The sequence below is a fragment of the Molothrus aeneus genome, chromosome 9 (genome assembly GCF_037042795.1).
Source record: "Molothrus aeneus isolate 106 chromosome 9, BPBGC_Maene_1.0, whole genome shotgun sequence".
Taxonomy (NCBI): domain Eukaryota; kingdom Metazoa; phylum Chordata; class Aves; order Passeriformes; family Icteridae; genus Molothrus; species Molothrus aeneus.
In genome coordinates, this window is record NC_089654.1 from 17,961,023 (window position 1) to 17,987,807 (window position 26,785).

A 26,785-nucleotide genomic window follows, 5' to 3' on the forward strand; every position below is an offset into this window, starting at 1 on the left:
TTCTTTATTTAGGCTCACCACTAAACTGGGAAATCCTTATCTAATGAATTTGGTTGTGTAGCACTCATGGCATTATTAGGAGCAGGTGAAGCATCTCTAACTCACACCCCCTAAATGGAATCTGAGTTTTTTGGTTCATACCTTGTACAGATTGAAATAGTAAAGCTTTTTTACTGGCTTCATTTGAGCAGCTATCACAGCCCTGAATGGGTTGTGGAGCCCCTGTATCAATGAATAAGGTAAATTATGTATATGAACTAAAAATAACAGGGTGATACACTGACCTGCCACAGACACTTTCTGAATTTATATGAACCAAAATACATTAGCAGTGAAAAACATCTTGTTAAGGAATCCTTAGAAGTGATATAAAACCAGTTTTGTTGGCACATCACAGTAAGAACTGGGGTCATGACAGCCTATTTGATGGAACAGCAGATACAGTGGAAAAGTTCAGCATTGTGCCCCAGAACCTGCTGTTGTTTTCCTGAGATGACCTAACATCTGTGGCTTGAAAAACCCTCAACATTTCAGTCTGCCTTTGGCTTACATTAGTAAGTTCTCTCAATAAATGAGTATTTGTTATTTTAGTTAAATATCAGGCATTTACAAAAAGCATGGGAGCATGATCATAATTACATTATAACTATGTTTTCTCTGTCATCTTTTCTTGGACTCTGTGTCAACAGCCTCCATATAAAAGAACTGCTAAAGGCGCTTTGGTTGTAGGCTCAGTGCTGCCACTTCAGATTTCTGGCTTTTGAGCTAAGATTTAACCACAAAGCCTCAGCTGAACTTTGTGGCCATGTACTTAAAAGATGAGTTGGCACCTTTAAATCAGTTCAGCCCATGGGCCCAGAGGAGAGAAAAGTCAGCTACAGAGTGCACACAGATGCACTGAAGCTTTTTCATCCACATGTGGGCAAACTTTTATGTTGAAGCTATATTAAATTGCCAAAGGCAAACAAAACTACTTTGCTAGGTAGTCTTAAAGTTTATTTTTACCTGATGATGACATTTGCATTGGGAGTGAGGTACAGCAGCAGAAAGCCCACAAGGGCAGCATCAATGGAGCAGATATTGAAAAGAACAAAAAAAACCCTGTTTCTTTTTAAGTCCTCCATACTTGTAAATGTGAGACCTATTCCTGTGATAAATGAAAGGGTCATGAGCCAATGGACCAGAGGAGGATGAAATAGCCCAGCTGTGTGGAATACAATACTGACTTTTCAAAGTTTGTTTAAAATCAGGGCAGCCAGTGCAGCCCAGTCTGGCTTGGCCCAGGGTTTACTGAGGGGAATGTGCACTGCCCTGGGCAGCTCTGCAGCTGTGGCTGTCTGGGACAGCATTTTCATAATGAGCAGTGTGTCACTAACGATGTATCCCACAGCCTGCCCTTCCCTGGGGCCTGAAGCTCTGGCTCCCCATCCCTTCCCATCCTTTCCCAGCCAGTCTGGCTGCCATGAAGACAGAGCAGGTTCTCCTTCCTTCTCTCAGGCCCAGCTGGAGCTCCCAGCCCAGAGTAAAACCCCAGGTGAGTCCCACTGCTCAGGGCTGCTCCTCGGCACTCCAGGGCCACCTCCGCAGAGGGGGACCAGGACAAACTGGGAGCAGAATGGACCATTAGCTGCACCTACAGGGCTGCTGCCAAACTACCTGAAAAGCTTCTTTTAAAAACCAATCTGATTGCAAGTAGGAGTAATTTCAGTGGTCTGCACTTCTAAGCTCTTATTTTGTGTATTGCAGTATGTGTCAGTGAGCAGAACTTAATAATACTTCACCCATATGAACCTTGGTGATTGCATGCAGCTTCAACAGAATAACAAAATTAATTCTCTGATGACTTCACAGCAGTTTTGGGGAATAATAAGCTGACCTTTTGCATTTATTTTGTACACAGAAACCACTACAAATTTATTAAAAAAGGCATCTGCAGATTAATGTTTTAAGTGTTATTGAAAACAACAACTTTTGTTATTTATATAGATTTAAAATTCTACCTACTTGAACCTGTTAGGGCACATGATTTAAAACACAAGTATAAAAATGTCATATAAGATTCAAATATTATAGGCTTCTAAAATGTACATGCTCTGAATAGCAACTCCACATAATGTCAGTGAAGAATACAGATAATGTAAACCTTTACTGCCTTCTATCTCACAATTAATCATACACCAATCACTGTAAGTCTATTGCCTCATTTAAAAATCAGTTATGTAGTTGAATCATGCTACTTTAGGTCATTCTTTTAATGAGTAATTTCACTGGAATATCACCATACAATGTCACAGTATTATAATCAATTAAAACAAAAACAACTCAATTATTTAGTAGCTAAACATAAAAAATACTGTTTTGGGTATATGAAAACTTCATTTCCACCAGAATTAGAGTAGACCCTTGTCCTAAGAGCCAGTATAATTTCTCATTTTCAATCTTAAAGAATTGTTATAGCTTGAGAGAGAAATTTATAGAGACATGAGTTCCATCACTTGTTATAATCAACTGTACAGTCTGCTCTGGAATGTTTTGGTCCTCAGAGTGGGGATTATGGCCAATGCTTTTACTATGATCTACATTACTTGAATTCTCTGGCCTACTCTTTCTATTAGAAAAAGGTCCAAGTACACAAAAGAAGTCTGTAACTCAGACAGGAAAACTCGTCAGGAGGTTTGCTGACAGCAAATTTCATTTAGCTAGTTTTACTATAAGCAACTTATTCTACAGGTGCATTTTGCATTCAAATTATTTGTATCAAGGTCTTTTCCCAGTAATATTAAAATCTGTTTATAAAGCCTGTAAGTGGTTTATATAATAAGATTTTAAATGAGTTGGAATATTAAATTAAGTTGTGTAGAAGTGCTTCAGGTGCTGATATAACTAACTTACACACTGTACATCGTTAACTTTATCATAAAGTTTAGCTTCTCTTCATGCAACAATATACAGCTCTGCAGTAGTAACTATCAGCTTCTCTGCGCTGCAAACTGTGTTTTGTGGACTGTTCAGCAGGATTTTCTGTGGCTGGGGTACCTGAGCCCTGCTGCCAGAGTCACCCAGCTGCAGTCAGCCCCGGGTGGGCTCATTCTGGGCTGGTCCTCAGGCCCTGTGCTCTTTGCTGCAAGATGCAAATGAGAGCAGCCCAGTGGCACCACAGCCTGATCTGCTGAAGCCCAGCTCTCTGTCCTGTGGGAGCCTGGGGAGTCACATTTTCATTCTCTTGCTTGTAGCTGAGATTTGCTTTCTTTGAAAGCAAAACTGTGGAAATGAGCCCCCATGTTTGCTGTGTGAATGGCCAGGGCATACCAGATGAAGCATATCTTAACCTTAACTTGCAAATCTTAACTTTGATTTACCTTTTTTGTAAATCAGAATGAGACATGGGATTACACAGCAAGCAGAAAGCCAGAGTTTTGCATTCTGCAGTTAATACTGAAATGTCTGGCATTACATGTGCAAATTATATTGTCCTTTCATTACCATCTACTGGTTTGATAGGAAAATTATGCTCCTAACTTTTAAAAAGGCAGGGCTTTGCCTGCTCAGAGGAAACCTACCTCAGGGTTTTCCAGAGCAACTGATCTTCCTCGTGAGCTGCTGCTCATTTTGCTGTTGGCAGAAAAGCCATGTGTTACTGCATGATGATCTCATGCCTGGTCATGTAACTGGGACTTCGAGTATTTCTTATCATGTGGCCAAATTGTCTTCCCCATAATGGGGAAAATTTCTCTTTACCTGGTGGATGAGGGTATAGGGTATGCTCCAGTGTTTGGATAACTAGCCAACAGTAGGTGAGGAGTGAAACAATCCTCATCATACTTAATTTGCCAGAAGTTGCCTAAAACAGGTGATGTGAGTGCCTTTCCTAGAAGTCACCTTATTAATTTATAAGTCTGTGGTAGCATTCTCTTTGTTGTCTACATTTTGCTTCACTTCATATACTCTGCATTTGCCTTCTTACATTTTGTTCTTCTGTCTGAGGTTTGTCATTGTACCTGAGGTTTCAGGTACTGAAAAATCTCCCAGTGAGTTGGAAGTATAACATGTTTTCTCTTGATTTTGATTTTGGCTTCAAGAAGCTTGAGCTGGCATGAGAAAAGCTCCATTTCTCCAACACCATTTGCTGGGCCAGTCACAATAGCTCACCCTGTCTCAACTCCTTGAGCCACCAAATGATGTTAATGATATGTACCTCTGTCAAGTGCTGGAAGAACAGCAGCATTATAAATAAAAACAAAGCAGTGTAGTGCTTCATGACACAGATTTAGCGTCTGGCATTAGCTGAAGTTTCTTACCTTGGGGAACCGAGGAGCTGCTGGCTAGACAGGCTTGGAAGTGTAACATTATGTGTCAGTCACTCTGGCAAGATCTACATCCTAACCAGAGAATAAAATAGCTAGACAGGATACTTCTGCCATAGGGATGATAATGGCAATCTCACTCAAAACAAAAAAGAAAAGAAAGTAATTTTTTTTTATTGATAACATTTGGTTAAGGTATATGGTTATTGCCACTCACTCTTAATTAAAAGATATTAAATGGTGTCAGTGAATTGGTAGTGCTGAGGAACACAGAGCTGCTGAATATTCAGCAAGGTTAAGTGCAGCTATTGAGGCACCTACCATTGCAGCAAATGGGCTGCAACATCAGATTTTCACATATAGGGCCAGTGCTCTCAAACTGTGGTGTAGCTCAGCTGTTCTGCCTCCCTTCATGAGATTGATGGGGATTCTGCTGTGCTTGCCACACTCCAGTGCAGAGCACTGGAGGGCATTCAGCATGTTGAGAAAGGTCAAAACAAGACTACATCAGCTTCTGAACCTAAAAACTCTGAACTCTTTGCTACCTATTAGGATGAACGAACAAAAGCTGTGTTTTGATGTGTGACATCCCAAAGAATTGCTTGAGGCAGATGAGAAAGTTACTGCTACTTAAAGGAAGGAGCAGTTGTCTGCAAGCTTCATCCCTCAGTGCAAGCACTGCAGCACAGCTCCAGCAGCTTCAAACAAAGCTGTGCCCTCAGTGAACTGGCTGCAGGTTTGGTAATGAAGTGCTCATTCCAACAGTCATTAAAATTTTGACATCTTTAATTTGGTTAACAGGAAAATATTAATTGTTTATTTTCAGGTACTATGAAAGCTGAGATAAACAATGCTTAAAGAAATTTACCACAGCCTGGCATGTGCTACCAGTAAATCACAGTTTCTGTGTTTTCAAAACTTGTAATATGCCCTGTTCCAGCCTGTTGAGAGGTATGGCAATCTCTGTTGGCAGAATGTGTAAATAAACCTAAAATAAAGACAGCTCAGTGTGCAAAGCCCCGGTCACAGAGCAGGAACAGCAGCAGGAGGGAAGGCAGCATCTCCCAGTCTGGGCTGGGTCACACAGTAGCTTCAGGGGGGTTGTTAAAATGCTAATTAAGTAGTTCGTTTACTCCTGGTCAGACACCCTCTCCTCTCCTCAGAGCTGAGTGTCGGCACAGGGCTGCAGGCTCCCTTGCTGGGTGAGTCCCTTCACTCTCCAGCCTGGGCTGGTCCTTTCCTGTGCCGAGGACTCTGGGGGGAGCCTGGGCTGCGCACAGTGCTGGCACTGCAGTTTCAGCTGCTGTCTCTATGCTAAGATGGCTAATATACAGTCTTGACCTACACTTATTTGTAAATATTTTAATTTTTTGCAGGTCACTAACTGCCCTGTTTGACTTTGAAAAAATGTTTTTCATGTATTTCTTTCTCACATAAAAATGATATTCTAGACACTGGCTTCTAATATCCTGGCTATTATGCTATCAGCACTGATGGGTTTAAAATAGGAATTAAAAAAGCAAAATAAATGTTTAGCTTTTTGCCTGTGTCCTCATCCAAGCACACTTATTAATTCGAATATACAAGCTATTTTTTTTTCTATTTATATTATAATAAATGAAGGTTGCTCAGAGGAGAAGAATAGACCTCTGCTTGTCTGGGAGGAATGTGATGCACAACAAGCAAGAGACTGACCCTTTTAATGTCATGCTGCTATTGATGATGTGCTTAAGTACGGCTCCTTTCTTTATATGGATGCAGGCTGCCTCAGAGTGTGACTCAGGGAATAAGTATGTAACTAACAGCTCGCTGTGGTCAGCATTACACCCGCCAGGAATTTCTTCTGGCAGCTCTACCAAGTTGTGAAAGAAATACTGTGGAAAGTTTCTGTTCCTCAGATTTTCCTCTCAGCAGATCAGAAATTCCATTACATAAATGTAACAGATTCATAGAGAGGCTTATATAATTGCTTTTCTTCTTGGTCTTTTCAGGAGTGCAGTTTTCTAGTTTTTGTTAAAATTTAATCAAGGGTGAATTAATACAGTGTATAATGTTTTTCAGTTACAAGTTGTGTTAGAATTCGTCGTAGTTTAATTACTTTTACATCTGGTAGAAACCTGAACATAGGAGCAGCTCTCCCAGTCTTCAGACTACATTTACCCTTGTGACATTTAATAAAACCATAAATCCAGAATTAAAAACAATTTAAATTCTGCAGCCAGATCTGTGGAGTCAGTGCTGCTTTACTGAAACTTCTACATCACCTTCAGCTTACTTAAAATCTGCCTGCTTTTATTAATTGACAATTGCAAATGTAGAGACTAGACCAGAATGTAGTTTTCTGGCTCTCTTCTCTCTCCTTTCAGCGTGTTGTGCTGTCTACATGGCTCACACAGGTCATCAAAGGGAATTTCTTGAGTCACCATTGCCTAAATTGTGCAGCTAATACAATACCAGATGCTTACTGCTTTCAATATCTAGAGAAACGGAGAGTGGGCATTCCAAAAGGGTTCCAGTAAGCTGGATTTATGGATCATTACAGCTACAGACATGGAATGATGTGAATTTATCTACTAACCTTGAAACCTTGCCCTTAACAGAAACCATGTTAAAGTGAAGCATTTCTTTACAAAATCCAAAATAGAACAAGTTACGATGGCAAATACAGAAAGAGAAGTACACTTGCCTGGAAATCAAATTTAATTGCTTGTCCTTCCTCTCTGTATGCAGCTGGCAGGCTGTGGGTGGCTAATGAATCCATGCTGTAAGGCAATGCATTCCCTGAGACCCTGGGCTGCAGAGAGCCACCAGCTGACACCCCCAGCTTCCTTTTCTGCCCTCCGCCCTCTCTTGTGGATTGCTCAGTGGGGCATTCAAAATCACATCTTCTCTCTTTGCCTCATGTGTTACTGATTCTTAGCTAATTTAGGAGACAATTTCAAAGTTGTTCTGGGTGATCAAAGGCCCCTACTTTTTTTGAGATGCCTACTTCCCTTTTGTAGACTTGGCACCAAAATCCCCTGTACTTAATGAGGCAACATAAAACTATTGGCCATTGAGAAGTGATTTACTTTTGTGGTAAAACAGTGTCCAAATCTGCACTGAATCTATACATGTGTCATACTTTACACAAACCTATAATGGAGATTAATGCTTGTGGCTTATTATTGACTCTTGATTGGCACCATGTGGGAAAGATTGATATTTGGATCACTTTAGGATGATGATAGATTTGGGGTGTTCCACCTAATGTCCTATGTTTTAGAGATACTCTGATAGTCTCAGTTAAAAATTTTGATTCTTGTATTGCTAAGTTCATGTTTGGATCAGTTTAGTAAGGCAGCTCACACACCTTAGACAGCTTAAAACTTCAGACTGGCTGTACTTCCAGGACTGAAATGGTTTAAAAATAATCTTTCTGACCATGACATTGACATAATTATGTTATTTACTGAAAACTGGTCATATAGAGTGTAAAATCACCACAAGGGAAGGAGCCAGTAGCAGATCAGAATCTTCTTGAATACTTAAGAATTCAAAATACAATTTTTTTAAGTCCCATAAATTTGCGTTTTAATTAATTTTTTGAATGGGGTATTTTATTGTTGCAGATAAGAAATTCAAAGGCATGACTGTCCAGTTACCAAGGACTTCCACTGTGTGTATTACAGTTTGGAAGGTAATATTGTGGTTACATTGAAATTTTGGACTCAACTCTAAAGCTCTTTTTCTTCCTCAGCTACAGCACTGTTGTTCTTGTGACTTGAAAGAATCAGTTTGTCCAACAATAAGAATATATTATAATAATAATTATTATTATTATTATTGTTATATGTTTTACAGAGGACAAGTCAGACTTAATTTATACTGGTAGGTATTTGTGGTCTTTGGATGAAAGGTTATGTGTTAATAAAACTTCACATCTTGTTGCAAACCTCTCCAAAACAGTACTTCAGTCAAACCTGCTTGGTTTACTTGTGTCCTTAAAGAGAGAAAGAGAGCAAAAAGAAAACAGAAGACTGTGAAAATCAGTCTTGAAGTTTTTGTTGGCTTTGCCTTTTGCACAATTAATGCATTGTTCAGCTGAGTGTGGTTTCAACAGGGCACTGAGCAAGCATGATGCAAGTAAGAAACAAGCTGAGGAGTAGGCACACCTTGGATACTGTAATGACAGCCTGGTGTGCTTCCCTGTTTACTGGTAACAAAAACATGTGGTGCCTGAATAAGAACTGTTGTGTACTAAGTTTTCCCTTTAACTGAGCATGAGTGACTGCTGTTTCCCTACTATTAAGAACTTGCCTTTAGCAAAGTTAGACAATCAGAATCCAGAGTTCTTAGGGTTTAGGTCTAGTGGTCCCTGAGCTTGAAGTTTGAGATTATCACAGCAACATTTTGATTGCAACTAGGAGTGAAAATCAGTGCAGGGAAATTCCTGCCTGAACTAAAATAATAAGCCAGAGCTGAAAAAAGGACTGTAAAGATAGGTAAGCAGAGTCTCTACAGCTTTTAGAACCATGTTTGGGCAGAGCCATATTTTGTTCAGCAATGCACGCCTTTAATCAGAGCAAGCTGCCTTGCCTCAGGTTGGGTTGGAGCTGGGAGATCTTTTGTGTCTCCAAATACCCTGTTCATCCTGTCTAGCACTTGTATGTGTCAGTGGCCTTGATCCCTTCTCACTCCTGTCAGTGAGTTCCTGTGCCCCGAGGCCAAGGCTTAGCTCTGCCTGCCCTTGTGCAGAAAACAGGAGGGATATGACTACCCTGACTCCAATCCCCTAGAAAACCTGCACCAGGACTGCTGCAGCAGTATTTTGATTACTTACTACAGGATGATGGCTTCTACTTTACATGCTCTGTGCCTATAGTGGTTGTAAACTATCAATTTTGCCCTTTTAAAATAATATTTTACATCTGCTAAGTCACCACATTAGACAGCAAGCACAATATTGGACTGATAGCTGACCTAAGAAATGAGTAAAGGAATACAGAGATGTAAATTTGACACAAAGATGATTACTATAGTCCAAGCCACGAGGAATCAGCCTATCACTGGACTGCATCTCCAAATACTGCTGATGGTATTTGTTAAAAGTTGCTGCTATTCATGATGGAAGTTGAGATGATAGCTGCTGTTTATTCTGAAAATGCAGATATCTTTGTTGGGTTCAGATATTGCAAAAGGTTAATGAGATATTATGTCACAAGTGGCCAGAAATTCTCTGAAATTTGCAAGCAGACGGTTTGTAATGCAGTGTGACAAGCTGCTCTTGTTCTCCAGCTACATCAGCACTCCTAAAGGACAGTAGACTACACAGAAGATTACTCTTGAAATTATAAAGTAAATTAGTTTTGGGGATGGCAAACTGATTTTTTTTTAAACAATATCCATCTGGATACATAATGAATTTAGGAACAGAATTATTTCTGACTCCCATCTCTAATCTGTTGCTCTTCTACTCAGCACTCATTTTCAGATTTGCAGTGGGTTGTTGTGCCTTTTACCACTTAACGTTTCTGTAACTCTTCATGCTGCATATGAAAGAGAACTATATCTGCTTTGTATGGTCGATAGAGCAACTTACAATTTTTTAATGGAAAATGTAATTTAGTCTAGAGAAGAATATTTGTAACCTCAGAAACACTGGCATTTTTCTATTATTTCCAAATTGAAAAGACAAGAGTTAGGTTGACAAGGAAAATTACTGAGGTGCCTTGATCTGTTGCCCATACTCCACCATCAGTGAGATTTTTTGTTTGCTGTAGCAGGTCAACTTTAAATTACAGCTAACATATCTTGAAGTTTCTGTTGAGCATGAGGAATAGAGAAAAAACCCTGCAAAACATTAATTTATGGATTGCTTTCTGGTGCTTTTTTAACCTTCCTGCCTAAGGTTATGACAGGTCACTAATTCTACCTGTGATAGTGATGTCTCAGTTTCTGATTATTCAGGGATCAAAGCTGCAGGGGTGTGCACCTCTCCAAAAATCTCATTTGGAGCATGGGAGTACATGTACCAGTCCCAGCCTGAGCAGAGCCTGGGAAGGGGCTTCGGTGTTTCCTCAAGGATTGATGTGAGGCTCTGGCTACACTGCTGGGAGAGTTTTAGCTGCAGAAAAGCTCACCAGTGCCCCCAGTTTAGGTGCCAGCCCAGGGCTGTGTGGTGGCTGCAGGGGTGGCAGCAGGGAGGACACTGTGCTGTCCCCAGCATGGGGGGCTCCGTGTCAGTGCCACAGGGCCGGGCCCTGCAGCTGCTCCAGCTTGGTGGGACCCTGCATCCTGGGTCAGGAGTTTTGGTTGTGAGAGGCAGTGCGGCAGAAAGGTTTTTATGTGCAGCTGCTTGGGCAGATCATCTTCAAATGGTCTCACAAGGTATTTGTATCTTTCACTTAAACTCTCTGAGCGTTGCCAGCTGCAGTGACTGCTGTATTCAGTAAGTGAAAAGAATGTAACAGCAACTGAACATGGTAATTGGTCCTTGTATAAGCAAAACCACTATTCACATCTACCTTTTAACATGAAAATGACTTCTACTTTTTGTGGTCATCTTTTTATTTTTTTCTAAAATGCAAACCCCCATCCCCACTAAAGGCTATTATTAAATAACTTTGTTGAACAGGTTGTGTCAGTTGGGTCAAATTTGCCTCCTGTGTTGAACCTCCCAGTACTTCACTCCACAGAAACCACAGGTCTGTGAAATTGATATGCTAAAAACTATTTCAGCTGAGTAGATCTAAAAGAGTAATATTATATATAATATTTAATACAGAAACATGCTTAAGTGATCTCAGTTAAATTTGCTGCTAGACAAACGGACCGGTGGGAAAAGTATGTACAGTAAAGCAATTAATAACCAAAGTGTCACAATGTATCCCCCTAGCTACATTTTCCTAGGGGTATTTATGATGCCCAAATCCCAAAGTGAGGAGTGTGTGAGGACAGCATGAAAAGATAATAAAGGAGAGGGGAGGAGACTGTCCCTTGTTGAGTGTTTCTGATGTAGGAACAGTATGAAGGTGGTGGTACTATTGTAGGTTCACTCCACCAGGAGCAGATGACTAAAATGTTGCTTCCATGAGTCTCATGGGTAAGAGACAAAGTGGCCACTCAAGAAAGCAATTATGTATTTTATCTGTTCATTTCTGAATTTCTTAATTTAAAAAAGACTGTGTCTCCCCAGGATGCTTTAAACTCCAGTGCCTTGCCCTGCAAATAATTCTGGCTTGCTGTTGGCTTTGGGTCAGCTGCAGCTCACTCACAGTCCAACAGCTTGTGTAGTGCCCCAGTAGTCAGCCTCTTTAAATGATGCTATAGATCCACCTCCCTGTATTGCTCAAGGAAACACTTTAACAGCAGTTGTCTTCAAGGCCATGATGTTTCAGTGTGGCAAAATGAACAAATTATCTTTTCATTGTTTCCTTTCTAAGCTATATGGAGGCTATTTACTTTGCTTGTCGCAGCTTTGCTTCTATAGCACTTCCCTGTAAAGCTTTTGACCAGCAAGCACTACATGGAATGTGCTAGTTGGAAAACATCTGAATATGCATTTCTGGCAGAAATCATCCAGGTTCCAAAAATCATACAATTCTTAAGTGGAAAAGCATACTCCAAAGTTGCTATTTCCTGTCTTTTAGGGGAAAAAAGAAGGAATTCCATGGAAATATCATTCACAGAAATACTTCCAACAAGCCCCAATTCATGGACTTTCTTACTTACATCTTCAAAAATGAATGATTTCTTTTTAAGTCAGCAACTGCTTACTCAGTGAGAGAGTATACTGCCACCAATACTATTGATTAAAATATTGTAATAATGTATTTTAATAACTTTGTGAAGATGATAAGGATTTTAGATAATACTTATTCCTCTTGTAAGAGAAGAAGCATTGTTTGGCTCTATAGTTAACGATGGTGCAGTTATTTCTCTCTTTAGGAACACCCTATACTCTCCCAAGGAAATACTGCTTTCAGTTTTAGGAATGGTTCATTGCTTTCAAAGTTTTCAGATCATTTAACAGATTTCATTTTCAAAGATTCTCACTCTGGAGGAATGCCCCTTTGAGGATTTCCTCACAGAAAGAGGTGTCTGCTTTGAAGATTTTCATTTCTTAAAAAACAGTCACATTTCTGGGGTGTCCTCTTTGAAGACATTTTCTGTATCACTTAAAAGGTTTCCATTTTAAATATCTTTTACCACCATGGACAGCATCCACTTGAAAATATTTTTCCTCTGTGATATTCTTTTTGATAATTTATACAGTCTTGTAGGAGTCCATAAAATAATCCCTATCAAAAAAACCCAGGAACATAATGCTGTTCCTACATAAGGTGCAAAAGCATGTGGAAGAACTTAGGATGGGATGTTATGACAGCACAGTTTTGGAAAAATTGTACAAAAACAATTCCATTTTCTAACATCAAAGGGTAAAGTGGAAAGCTGAGCTCATCTGTCACTTATATATGCCCTTTTAAAAATTACTGTGAGACACCTTTTACTCCTTTTAAATTATTTGAGTTCAGGGTTCAAGTTCTGGTATTCCTGAAATCAATAGCAAAAGTCCCATTTCAGTCTAGCTGTGCAAAGAATATTCTTTGAAATTGCTATGAGTTTTCTTTCCTTGTTTGAGAATGTATTGCTTTAATTTACTACTATATTATTGGAGATTTTGAATCTTTTCCTTGGTGATGGTGTTTGTTTTTTTTTTAATGTGTTCTCCATTATTTTTTGGTCACCATTTTAATCATAATTATCATATCTGCAAAACAAGGCAACCTCAGAGCTTGTACAAGACTGGGCTCATTGTGTATATTATACAAAGTCTTCTGTCTGATGTTGGTCTGGAGTTAGATAGAGGGCAAGTCAAAATTCACCTTAACACACCCTTGATTTAACATCTAAGCCTAGTTTGGGGATATTTACTCAGGCTGTGGCTGAAACCTCTGGCTGTCCTTGCTCCTGTATGCAGGGCATAGGGCAGGAAAGGCTCCTGAACTGCAAATGAGCAGGGGGAGGCAGGAGGGCTGACGTCTCGGGAGGTCTTCTCTGACAAAAATGACTCTGAGTCTGTCTAGATCTCTTCAGTGTAAAGTCAAACCAGAAGAGTTTAGATCACCTGCAGCAGTGGATCTGCTTGATTTGGCAGAGGAACAGAGGAAAGCCCCCTCCACCAAAGCAGGCTTATGGGATGAGGGGTAATGTTGGCCACCACTCAGACACCGGTCGGTCGGTCACCACATACTGGGACAGACTGGGCTCCCTTTGCACAAAGCTACCGATTGCCAGGGCATCACTGAACTAAATGCTTCAGCTCCATTAAGTTAGTCATACCCTTATATGTATATCAATAGGCACATTTAGGCAGCTTCACTTCAGAACAAAAATAAAAATCATCTTGAAGTCCCTAAATGTGTTCTTTGTCTGATCCTCAGATGGAGAACCTTTGTTACCTGAACACTGATTTGCAAAAGCTATTGTAGTAATGAAGGACTTGCTAAGAACTAAAGCCAGGTTTTTGTTGATTGTGGGTCTTTGATGTAACCCACTCATGAAAATAAGCATTAAATATTGATTTTGAAAGTACAGTGCTTAGAGATCTTTTCCTAGGTTTGGTGACCGCCTGGCAGGTGGGACAGCCCTGCTGTCTGTGATGTAAAGATCAAGGCTGGTAAAAGCACCACCATTAAGGGAGCAGTCTTAATCAGAACTGGCCAGCCACACGGCAGTCAGGGAAAAACTAGTTTTCACTGCCCATTGACTAAATTACTTTACTAATGCACTTGGAGAACAATCATAGTTGTGGTGTCAGAATATTTCACCTGTGTCTTGTAGAGAGCCAGGCCAGCACTCAGACAGCTGCTTGTGACAATAGAAAGATTGTTATATTTTTTTTAGATTAAGAAGCAGAGAAGTTCTACCCTTTGTTTTATAACATCAACAGACACTTTTGCATTCAGGAAAAAAAAAAAAAAAAACAAAACAAAAAAGAAGAAAAAAGCAAAAGAAAAATATCCCTTTCACTTCTTGCCCCTGACAGAAAAGAGCTGCAGACATGGCTGTACATGACCCACAACATGATCTTTACTCCATCACCTCTCCAAGACAAAACCAAGGAAACCCTATGGAATGAAAGATGTGAAAGATGTTTGCAAACACTGCTGGCACATATTGTTTGTAACAAAAAGTAAGAAACAAAAAGTAAAACTGACTCCAGTCCTGAGGAAAGTAAATTGACATGTTTTAATCACAGTGATATAAAAAGGTGAATTTGGTGTGGAAAATAAATTTCCAGGTGGATATCCTAGAAGCCAGAGAGAGAGAGTGGGCAGACTGATAATAATCTGGTTGTCATGAGCAGACCTTTGGACACAAGTGAATGTTCAGTTAAGTACAGGATGAGCTATGCCACATATTTCAGTGTTTGAAATGGTAGAGAGCAGTAACATTCCCAGCCTGCCCAAGATAAGCTGTCTTTCTAGCAAGGATGCTAGAAATAAAATGCTGGAGAGCAGCCTGTGGGATTCAGGCCAGCAAGACAAGTTCTGATCTGAACTTGAAAAAGAGGCATTTATTTAGGGCACTGTGCTTGTAAGAGCTACACAATAGCTTCAAAACTTAGTTTAAAAAAACAAAGTGAATCAACGTAGACTGCTGGAAAGAAATGTTGATTAAGGACATTGTTTACAGGAGCACAAAAGATGAATAGCTACTAATAAATGTTGGGACTTCGCTCAAAGGCATCTGGGGAATTTATGAAGATGAGAAGGACTGGCTTAAGATAGAATAATGTGGTTTAATATAACAAAGACTGGTAAACCAAATGATCAACCTTTCCCATAATATCCCGAGGATCTGTTGTTCTAAGCAACACCATTTAATGACACTACCATTAACAATTTGGAGAAACTGAAGAATGGGGCTGTTTGGACATAAGGACAAATGAAGAGCTGTTACTGCGTAAGTGCCTCTAATAGCAAGAAGCATCCTATTCTTTGAAGGAGTCACTGAGTTTTAGCATAGTCTGATTGAAACAACATGATAATGTTTTCTTAAAAAAAGAATTTCTTTAAGGTCTCTGCCCAAAGCTCTTGAGAGAAACTAAGCTGACACAAGATTAACAGGTACATTCTTTGATATATTATTAAACTGTTAATTATTAGTTATTAATACTAGATTAATAAAAGATATTAAATGAAGGACAAGAAAAATGTTCAATTTTGTTACAGTACAGGGAGGTCATTGGTAGTGTACCACAGGGACCTGTGTTGTTCAGCATATTCTTAAATGATCTGGAAAAAAGAGTGATTATCGAGGCAACCAAGTTTGCTGATGATGCTGAATTATTCATGGTAATAAAAACAAAAGCTGACCGTGAAGAATTGTGGAAAGCTCTCATGATACTGTGTGACTGAATGATAAAATGGCAAGTTACATTCTGTGCTGAAAAATGGAAGTAATATGTGTGAGAGAAAACAAGCCAAAATATAAGTGCAAAATTCTGGAATCTAAATAAATGGTTTTCACACAGCAGAGTGCTTCAGTTGTGGGGGGTTCTGTGAAAACACCAGCTCATGGCTCAGTAGGATTCAAACATGCAAATGAGATTGGTGTTATAAGAAAGAAAAATAATATAAAACCAGAAAGCATTTATTATGCACCTATATAAAGCCATTGAGTGTGTAACTTGAATAATGAAAACCATTATGGTCTTCTAGAATAGGATTATGAAAGGTATTAAAAAAAACAAAACAAGTCATTGAAAACAGGGAATGACTTCTAATATAGGAAACATGAAACTTACTAGAACTCCTGAAAGATAACTGAAGACAGTATGATGGAGGTATATGCATTCAAGAACAGCAAGAATAGGTACACAGAAAAAATGATCCATCTATTTTTTTTAAAAAGGAGAACTAATGGACATCAAAGGAAATTATCAGGCAGTGGGCTTGACATAACCAAAAGAAAATATTTTTCAGACAATGATTTTCTAGATCACAAGACTTGTTGCCCTAGAGTGCTGGGGATGTCAAAAAGTGCTCAGGCAAACTCTTGGACAGGCTGTTCTCTGAGAGTGCGGATGCTGTTTATCCCCAGCAACTCCAGAGACTCAGTGTGGGACAATGTACAGCAGAAACTATCTTCGTGTGCTTTCTAATTCCTACAGTCTTCCATGAAGCAAACATCATTAACTACTCACACTGCTACTGAACTACACAGATGGTTATTTATTAGCTGTTCTCGAAATAAAACGGAAACAACCGATCAAAGTGAAACATCTAAGTGTATCAATGATCAAAGGAAATTATTTAGGAAAACAAGATATTGCTGCAGCAGTAAGGGTGTGGAACTTTTGAATAGCTGATAATATCTGCACTTTAATTTTAGTTAGAATAAAATGGATAGAGTATATAAGCCCGTGTGCTTTGTAATGTAACAACTGAATGTGGAGGGCTTTGCTCGAGGTATTTTACTTAATGCTTGTCTCTTACTGGACATTTCAGCTGCCTTCTGACACATCTGATGCAGGACTTCAGCATAAAGTTGACAGCTCCTAAGGACAAGAGGGTGTTTTTTGGGAACAATTTTTTTTTCTGACTTTCTGAAACATAAGAAAGACAAAGCAAAAACACACTCTAGCAACAGAGAAAACAGACGACCAGATAAACAGATGATGCTATCACAATGTTCCAAATGCGGCAGACATTTCACGAGGCACTCAGAAGTGTACTAAAAATGATCTAAGAGCATAAAAAGGCAAAGCTACATGAACAGCAAAGTGGAATACCACACTGCATGAACAACTGATCAAGAGGGTGCCATGGCATTTTATTAGAAACGCACTGAATATTTGTATCTTTTTTATCCCTTTTAAAATTAAATGCTCTAGGTAAAATCCTGATTGATTATCACTTTTATTGATGCTTTGTGGGGGACCAGAGTTTTGCTGTATAAAGTCACATCCATTATTTCAACCAGATTTGCGGACTCAGTTCCAGTGTCTTTTCTGCTATACTCAACAGGTACTCCTCAACCTCCTTTCCATGGAAGAGCTTCTAACTCAGATGATAAAATGAATGAGTATTAGCTTACTTAGGTTTTTGTAGGTGTCATGAAAGAAGGAGAAAAAAGAAATATTACAGAAGAGAAAACCAGGTTTGAAGATAGCATTACTATAAAGGCAAAGAAGATAACCAAATTAGGCAGTTGGAGAAATGAGATGGAAATTAGATCTTCCACTAATTGCTAAGAAGTGGAAAGATTAGTACTTCTACCAATACAAAAATGCATAAGATGTATTTAGATTTATAAGGGGGGAAAAAGACAAAAAACTCCCAATAAAATGTGGCATCAAACAGGACTGAAGACCATGGAAAACAAGAGAAACCAATTATAAACCCAACCTCCAATGGTGGAAAGCCTAGTAAGTATGCCAGAATATACAGGGATTATAATTAGAAGGAGAATGAGTAAATATATAAATATGTCCTGGATTTACGGAGATTGTCACATGCACTCCTATGTCTCTGATGTCTTCAGTGTTACTTTCTATCATGATCATAGTACTTTATCACATGTAATCAGGAAAGAATGCTACAACCACAGACTTAAAAAAACCCAACCAAAACATAATGTAGAAGGCAAAACCCTTAAAGATAGCATATGGCATGATAAGCTTTAGATACAATCACAGTAAATCAAATATTTAAGAGGGATTTTCTAAGAAAGTGAATAATAAGTAATTTAGTCTAGTGGTCAGTGATGGATGCTGAAGAGAATTTCTGAAAGAGGAAGTAGTTGCAGATATCCAAGTGATAATGGCATTTAGGGGAAGCATTATCAGTAAACTGCTGCAGAGAATCAGAGTTGCTTTTCCAGAACAGACAACAAAAAGTTGCAGAGTAGAATGAGAATTTGTACACACTCCTAATTGTTAATCCAGTTATGAGTTTTTTGTGGTGTCAGTTAGAGAATGATACTGGAGTATTAAAGCATACTGAAAATTTTCCAGTTATGGACATGTGTATAGTTTTGTAGTTTTTGGTTCCTAAATTCTTTATCAGGCTTCATTGCAATGGTTTTGATGACAGACTCCAAAAAGTGTAATCAAGTAATGGGCTACCTTCTCTAAAGATATTTTTGCTAGATCAAAATATAGAAATCACAGAAGGTGGTTTGAATACTTTGAAACATTCTTCTGGGTTTGGGATCTTACAGGAACATTTGGATCACAATTTCGAATTTTATTTCATAGGTATAAAATCTTTAGTTTGATTTTTTGTTTGAATGCAATCCAGGGTCTTGTCGTGCACAACTTTTCTAGAAAACCTAGAAATTATCAAACATTTGAAGATTTGTAATGAAATACTGAGATCTGGCAAAAGATGAGGAGAAAATGTGTATTTTGTAATAGCCACGTATTTGAAGCCTGACATGACAGTTTACAGAGAACCACGGAAACACTTATTTCTGTGAACGAACAGCCCAATTGACTGCAGTAGTTCTTTTGGACGTTCCTCTTTATTATGTTTATGTAGTGTTAGTGATCAGTTACATAGTCAACAGGTTGTTTTCTGGGAAGTGACAGCGCGGCCGAGGGCAGGAGCGATGGGGACAAGGCTCCCTGTGGGGGCTGGAGCCCGGCGCGGGTGCCTCTGAACGCTTTCCCTGAGGAGGAGGGCCGGGACCAAGCCCGAAACTCTCTCCCTTCAACAAGTGGGGTCCGGCGGCTCAGCCCGGGCGGGCGGCAGGGAATGCCGATAGGCGGAGGAGCCCCAGCCGCACCCCGCGCACTCCGGACGCGGCGCTGGGGCAGGAGCGCTGGCGGGGCGGGCCCGGGCCCGGGCGGGGAAGGCTCCCGCCTCCCGCCGCAGGCGGGGCAGCTCGCGCCGCCTCAAGGGCCGGCTCGGGCCGGGCACCTGAAGGCAAGAGCTTCACCGGCGCGCACGGCGCATGCGCGTTCTGCCGGCGCGTGCGCGGTAGCGGAGGGGGACGCGGAGCGGAGCCCGGCACTCGGCAACGCTCGGCGGTTTCCGTGCAGGCCAGGCCGCCATTTTCTCTCAGCTCCCCGTGCGCGGCTCCTGTCCCGCTGCCCGCGCTCTGTCCTGCTCGGCGATGGACGGGTGAGTGGGCACCGGGGCGCTGGGAGCGAGCGCACTGCCGCGCTTTGTGCTGCCGGCCGCTGGTGGCACCTGTCCCGGTGCCGGGCGCTCGCTGGCTGTCGGCGGGCGTCTCCGAGGGTGTGGGGAGCGAGGAGCTTCCCGCCGCGGGACAGCTGAAGCCTGAGGCCCCACGCAGGCTGGGAGCGGAGCCGGACGGGGCTCAGCCTCTCCGTAACGTGGGCCCCTCTGTAGGGTCCCCCGTTCAAATCGCCGAGGGCCTTGGGCTGCCCCCTAATTAAGTGTAGTGCCCGAGACGCCGCGTCCCGATGTAAAGGGGCGCGATCTGCCCTCATCCTCGCCCCCCAGAGCCTCTCGCTCCCTCCTTCCCCCCGCCTTTGGCATCTCTCCTCTGGCCAGGGGGCGAGGAGGGGCGCGTTGCAGGGCTCGGGTTTGTTTTGGAGCTGGCTGGAGGGGAGGAGCGATGCCAGCAGGAGCCAGATGTCGAGCTCTTTTGTTTTCAGAAACTGCCTAATAAGCCCTTCGGCTTCTCCCCCTCCCCAGGTGGAGAGATGCCTTTGTATATACAGTGGAGTGGCTGTAAAAACCAAAGAAGGGAAGGTTGGAAGCAGTTGGCAGTATGGGACAGTAGGGGCTTGGATGGGCAGGCACTGCACGCCAGGCCTGCTTTTTGTTGCACCTGGAAAGCGGGCTGCTGGCTGTAGCCTTCAGTGTAAATACAACAGCTTTCAGCTTCCAAATCTCCTATTAGGTTGTTTACTCTGATTCAAACAGAGAAGCCATCTCTTTGGTATGCTTTAAGCATATATAACCTTTCAACTGTGAGAGTTCCCAAGGCTTTTTGTGGTTGTGGTTATAATGGTAGGAGTTACAAATCCTATCTGAGAACTACGAATGAGTACTACATTGTGGAATGCTCTCCCATATTCTTTTTTCTGTGTGTGTTTGTGGACTGAGGTATCTTTTAGGATTGTGGTGTACACTGTGAGTGGTGATGTCACAACCTCTAAGGAAGAGATGTACCTGACAGACCTGTTGCAGTGTTTTTCATAGGTGTACCTCATTAAATTTCATATAGGTTTAGCTGCCAATGTGTTGGGGGTTTTTTCCAAGCTAATTAAAAAAAAATTGCTTTCTGCTGTTCAAAGAGTGGGTCAAAAAAAGGTTCAGCTATGTTGCTGAATTAGTTGTTTAGTTAATTGTGAGAAGTTTTGTACTTACTTTTAATTTATTCTATTTCTACCCTGTAATCCCATGTCCAAAAACACAAGTTTCCTAAATAAATTTCCTGACAGTGCTGCATTGGAGTAACATTTACTTGAAACTTTGTACTCTGTGAAAGGCCTACAAGCTGTGGGAGCTCAGTGGCTTTTCAAAGTTTCTTTTGTATTTCAGTCCTATATGTTCTTGAACATAGTTTCTTGCTCGGGGAGCTTGTTGCCTGTTTGTTTCCTCATAATTTTGTCATTACAAGACATTGAAAAGTTTGGTTTATGAGGATAAATTGGTTTACTTATGTTCTTGTTTTTTTCTGTTTTTGCAGCATTGTCACTGATGTTGCCGTTGGTGTGAAGGTAGGATGTGCACTTAACAAATAAGGGGGTAGAGTGCTGATGCAAAATGAACTACTTTGAGCATCAATAATTGCATGTTGGAAGATTTTAACTGGTCATTGTGAGCTGATATCTAGTCAGTCGTGTATGCTTTATTAACCAAAAATCTCTAGAGGTAAATTGGAGCCTCTACACAAAAGACTTTTCTAGGCACTGAGCTGTGAACAGTGGTTCTGGATTAATGTAGTGATTTCAGCTTCTTGCTTTGGAACTTGATTTATCATACTTTTTTTCAAAACACCACTCCCACATTGTTGCATGGGGCCTGTAAAAGTCATACTTTCTCTGTCCCTCCCCATTATTTTTTTCAAAAAAGTTCCCACTGAAGTTAAAAAAGAAATGACTATCTATAAGAGGACAGAAAAATGGGAGCTAGAATTTGTTATGTAGACACAGAAGTGGGTGTTTGCTTTGCTGTAACTTTTATTTCTCAAGTTAAGTTACGAATTTAGTGTACTTTCATAACAAGGAAAGGTCTTCTAAATAGCGGTTAATTTACTGTTTATTTCACTTTTGATTCAAATCTATCACAGGAATTAGATCAGTACTCCGTAGTAGTAGATAAATAATGTGTATGCAAAGGGATATGGGACAAAAGAACTTTAATGAATGCATGAGAGCAGTTCTATTTCAGTGGTAGAAGCAGAAATTTTCTAGTGCATATGGTTAACTCTTCATGTTTGTTCAGGGACTTTGTAGCTTGTGCTGTGTACCTGCCTTTTCACCTGAAGCTGATCAGTGTTAGCTGCTTGCTCAGCCCAGCTTTGTCTAGAAAGGCCCACTTGCTCACATTCAGTATTGGTCTTGCTGGATTTGGACTAGTTCTTCTATAATACAGTCAGCCTGTAGATACAGCAGCTCTTCTACCTGTATAATGTTTCTGGGTAAGTTTGCTTCTAGGAAGGGCTGTGAGAAGTCAGTTATGTGGATTCTGGACCCATCCAGCTCCATATGTTCATGCACTATTGGAGACAAGCTGAAACTCACTCTCTGAATCATGAGTAAAGTGTAGTTATTAAGGGACTTCCGTGGGAGCTAATCACACTAGAACTGACATGATTATTTCTCTGATGCCTGGGAGGACAAAGTGTTAACTCATTAAAAATTAGCAATGTATTTAGTAGTTTGGAGGGATACCTGAGGATGTTCCAAGTCTTTCAGCAGCAAACTGTGCTCCATGTACACGACTTCAGGGCAAAAAATATAAAATCATTAATTACCCTTAGTAATTTTTCTTCTTTCTAGTGAAGAAGTAGTTTCAAGTAGACCATGTATTACTTGGATGTTAAATTCTAGCATTTGTCACTTCAGGAGAAGTAAATGGATTCAGTATCCCTTTTACTCTTTCCTGTGAGCAACTTCAGTCTATGAGAACTTGAGTGTTATGAACTATGTCTAAGTGGGTAGTGCCATTTTGGAACCAAATTTTAAGATACTTGCCAGACAATGAAATACAGATGCTTCAGATGATGTAACTGCTTTCTTCTGTTGATTTTAGAAGTTATGTATGAATTTAAGAAAGAAGGCAAGACAGGTGTATTGGAGGCAGTGATTAAAAACTACAAGGAAAAGTTCAGAAGTATCAAAAAGTTGTGCTTTTTGCTTGTAAAAATGGACTTGCTTTCTGGTTTCTGGAAGAAAACAGTCTGTGCATGGAAGTAGTGCAAATAAAAAATAAGGATGATGATTTCCTGAAAAAAGCTGTTAAATATGGGAGGAATAAACTAGATTGTATTCTGGAGCTTCTTTAATTATCTCAAGGTACTGCTAAGAATGGAAAATGGGATTTCTGTCTAATTGAGTGCGCATAGTGATGTAATGCCAGCTTCACTCGTGTTTTGTGGAAGGACATGTGAAACAGTTGTCCTTATGGTGACTATTCATGGCTCTTGATGGACTGATGTTTTCAAGTTGAGGAATGCTTTGCCTGTCAAGTGTATATAAACAACTGGGATCAGTCATCTGGCCTTCCCTTGGAAGTTTTCTTTTCATGGAGTGCTGTGGGAATGTGTAAGAATTAAGTTTTGAATCCAAGGAATTGCATTAGCAATTTTAATGCTCTTCCAACACTGCTTTTGTTGAGACTGGATAGTCATAGGATGTGGGCAGGGATTTAGCTGTGAGAAGTTGCCTTATCCAGAATAATTTTTGTACTTGATGCTTTCTGATATTTTTCACTTAGAGTGTATGTGCTGATCACTTGCAAAACATGTTTGTGATGTATTCAATTATACTCGGAGAAATGGATGGTGACATGTGACTCTTCTGTTTGGAAAATTTGCTTTATTTTATCATCATCAGTCATGTCAATGCAAATTTAAAAGTTATATTAACTGTTATCTCGCTGGTTGTTCTCTTAAATAGCAAAGTGCACTTGTTATATTTTTAAATCCATTCATAAAAGAGTAAGAGAAGTTAATTATTGTAGTCTGGGTATTGTCTTTCCATTAAAGGAGGGCTTTGTAGCTTAGGGAACTGCATGTGGTCAAGGCAAGTATAAAGTAAAAGGAATGCTTCCTTATAATGCTTTATTAACAGTTTTATAATCAGAGTTACCTACAAATGAGGGATAAATTTGAAACTATTACCATTTATTTGTATTGTATACTTAATTTGTTTTAAAACATTTTTGTTCATCTGGTGTTTGGTCTTCATTTGATTTACATGTTGAGTCACCAGAAATTAACACTAGAAACCAGTACAAAACTTAAAACTTAAAATGGAGGTGGAAAAAATGATGAATACAACTTGAGAACTTGGTTTACAAAGAATAAATGTGAGGATTTGTGCAATTCAAAATATGCAGTGGGAACACGTTTCCTAGCTCAAATCTGTCAGAGGAGCAACGTGCTTTAATTTCTGAAAGCATTAGAACATGTCACAACCCAGTCATCTTGTAAATATAAATGAGATAACTCATACTTGATTTGGTCTGTAATGTCTTGTTTTGCTTACCTAGAATTCATGGAGGCAAGGAAATGTCACTGCACACAGTTCACCCCTTACATTACATTTTGCAAAATAATGCAAGAAGGAATGAGCTTTAGCTCTCGTCTGATGCTGATTTGTGAACTTGCATTGTATATGAGCAGTTTGTGCAAAGTATACTTGAATAAAGGAGAGTTAAGGATTCCAGGAATGGTAATATTTACATAGTTCATCAATTTTAAAAAATTCAGTTCCCTGGAGAAATTTTATACATTTTATAGATTTCTTTGTGCATAATTTCAAAAATTTATCATATTCTAGCAAATGTTTGCTTTTTCTTTTTTAAAAAAGTACATTGGAGTTGCTCTGTTCTTATTACATCAGGCCCTTAGTTACTCTCTGGTTATACAGTTTGGAGTATCAGCATCTAATAACTGTACTTTGAATTGTTCTCTTGTGTTCTCTTTACATTACAGTGCTTTAATCTTGATATCTGATTTGGCACTTGGTATGATAAAGCCTTTTTCAGCCGTTGGATGTATGAAGTATATAATGTATCTTTCCTATGGAGTAATTAAAAGAATCTTTGGAAGGATATGAAAACATAAGGAACATATGTAACACAGGTGTAGGGAATAATTTAGGTGAACTCTGGGTGCATATTGATGGTTTCAGTGTGTGCCACTTCAGTCTGATGGATGTTTCTGATGGATGTTCCTCCTGGATGGGTAGCTGTGCAGTAAATGGGCTTTGAACAATTGAGTGACTCATTCTGTGTATGTGCATTGCATGTTTCACAGTAGCTGAGGTGTTCTTCTATCTGACAGGAGAACAGAACCAGGCATTTCTTCCTGGAACATTATTTGGTGCACAGCATTTGGGAAATTTTTGACCTTCTTGACAGTGCTAAGGATACTGGCCAAAAACCAGGCTTCAGCTGCCAAGCATGGACAGCCCCAGTTGTAGCTAGGAGAGAAAGCTCATTCCTGTGAACAGAGTTTTGCAATGTTTAAAGATGTGGGGATGGCCTTCTTCTCTCCAAGGTCAGGGCTTCGGCCGTGTCAGTGTGCTTAAGAGATGAGGGAATTGGTGGTTGTGTTGCGTTTGGGATGGGTAGAACATGCTAAGGAACTTTAGTACTTTCTAAGTTTTCCAAACAGGAAAGTATTTCCTAGTCCCCCTTCTTCCTGGTTACTGAAACTTAACACGGAGGAATATAGTTGTATGAGGGAAGGACAGTAACTAAGAACTGACAGAGAAAGGAACTGAGGGAGAAAGGGGAGAGAGCACGAAGTAGCAGTCTTAAGTACTCTTAAATCGTTGTCCACTTTGGTTTTTTAACTCATGTTCTGAGGCATAGTCTTGTCTTACAAAACTATATTCTGAACCTTTTTTGCTAGTAATAACTGAGAATTTTTTCATGGTGGAAACAAGTAGATACTGTAGATGTGCTGTGACTTTTTGTTTCAACTGTACACAATATAATGAAAATAGGATTGAAAGTCAGATTCTAGCAAGTTGTCAGAAGATAAACTCCCACTTCTAAAATTTAGTCTAAACTTATTTCACAAGCCTGTTCCTTTCAGTTTTGTACTCTCTCAAATTTTTTGCCTTCACTGTTGTAATTTTGGCTGCTTAAAAAGAAGGGAGTAGTAGGATAAAAAATCAGTTTATTCATCCAGACAAATGCCATGTGATAATCTGTTGTATTTAAAATGTTAGTATTAGAGTTTTGGGCTAACCTTATATGTCTAATATAATTGCTGGTAGACTAGACAAAGACACGGTGATGTGAGAAAAATGGGTTGTTTGTGAATTAGAGGTGTTTTAGTCTTGTGTAAGGTGTGATAATATTTTTAGACAACCTTTGTTTTTAATAATACTTAAGTTGTGCTAGCAGCAGTAAACAGCAAAAAAGACATGTGGAGCATTATTGCAGTGAAGTAAGGCTGAAGTCTGACCATGTTCAAAAGTTTAGAAATGGCATCTGGATTTGTTTTTCCAGCAGTGGTATGGGGAGCATGTCCATAGTAACAAAAAATAACTTCTTACAATGAAAGATATCTGTTAACAGTAAAGATATCTGATAACAGTAACTTCTATAAATTGATCCTGTTTGAAATGGCTTTCATATTTATTCTCAGAACAGCTGACTTCAGTTCTTTTTTTCTTTGTGCTTTTTTTTTTTGTGATGCCCATTCTGTCACTGTAATATATGTGAAGAAGTAAGAAAAGCTGAAAATGGAAAGAAAGGAAACATGTTGAAACTTAGTTTGTTCTCTGTAGTAGGTATGCTCACTCTATGTAAGGAAGTTTTAGTGTACCTGTTTAATAAATTTTGATATCTTTCACTAATTTGAAATCATGTAGTTTTCATTTGTAGCAGAAGACTTAGTTTTGCATCTTAATTGAGGGGTTATACAAAGAGAAACGGATCACATGCACCACCTCTGAAAACATGCACTAATGCCATATGCAAATACCCTTCCCATTTCCTAGAGCTTCAGGCCATGTTTTCACAAGCAAATCAAGCTGCATTCCATTTTTCTGTCACTGTGATACTGGTGCAACAGTAGCCAATTCACAAACCTTTTTTGGGAACTTAGTACTGAATGAAAAGCAAGTGATGGTATAAGTGAGTTACTAAGCGCCCATAGAGTTCACGACTTAACTGATTTCATGCCAGTATAGTTAAATGGTGTATTCTTTAAAATTATTCAAGTAGGTGTACTCCATGCATATAAGGTTCTGGTGAAGTAACAGTGACCTTATAATTAAACTGTATGCGTTGTAGAATAATTATGAACCTGCGTGGAGTTTCTTTTGA

At 39.7% G+C, this 26,785-nt stretch overlaps 1 protein-coding gene across 7 annotated transcripts in view; it reads left to right on the forward strand.

Moving 5' to 3' along the window:
• Positions 1 to 26,785, forward strand: part of PTBP2 (polypyrimidine tract binding protein 2) — a 185,702-nt gene that overhangs the window by 121,699 nt on the left and 37,218 nt on the right. For 4 of the 7 annotated variants that reach the window (XM_066556184.1, XM_066556185.1, XM_066556186.1 and 1 more), the window contains exons 1-2: positions 19,279 to 19,420; positions 20,961 to 20,991. In XM_066556184.1, coding sequence (XP_066412281.1) covers positions 19,413 to 19,420; positions 20,961 to 20,991 — 39 coding nt within the window. In that variant the 5' untranslated portion in view covers positions 19,279 to 19,412. Of the gene's footprint in view, positions 1 to 19,277; positions 19,421 to 20,960; positions 20,992 to 26,785 lie in introns of those variants that run through there. The other 3 variants (XM_066556189.1, XM_066556190.1, XM_066556191.1) reach the window with 2 other exon arrangements.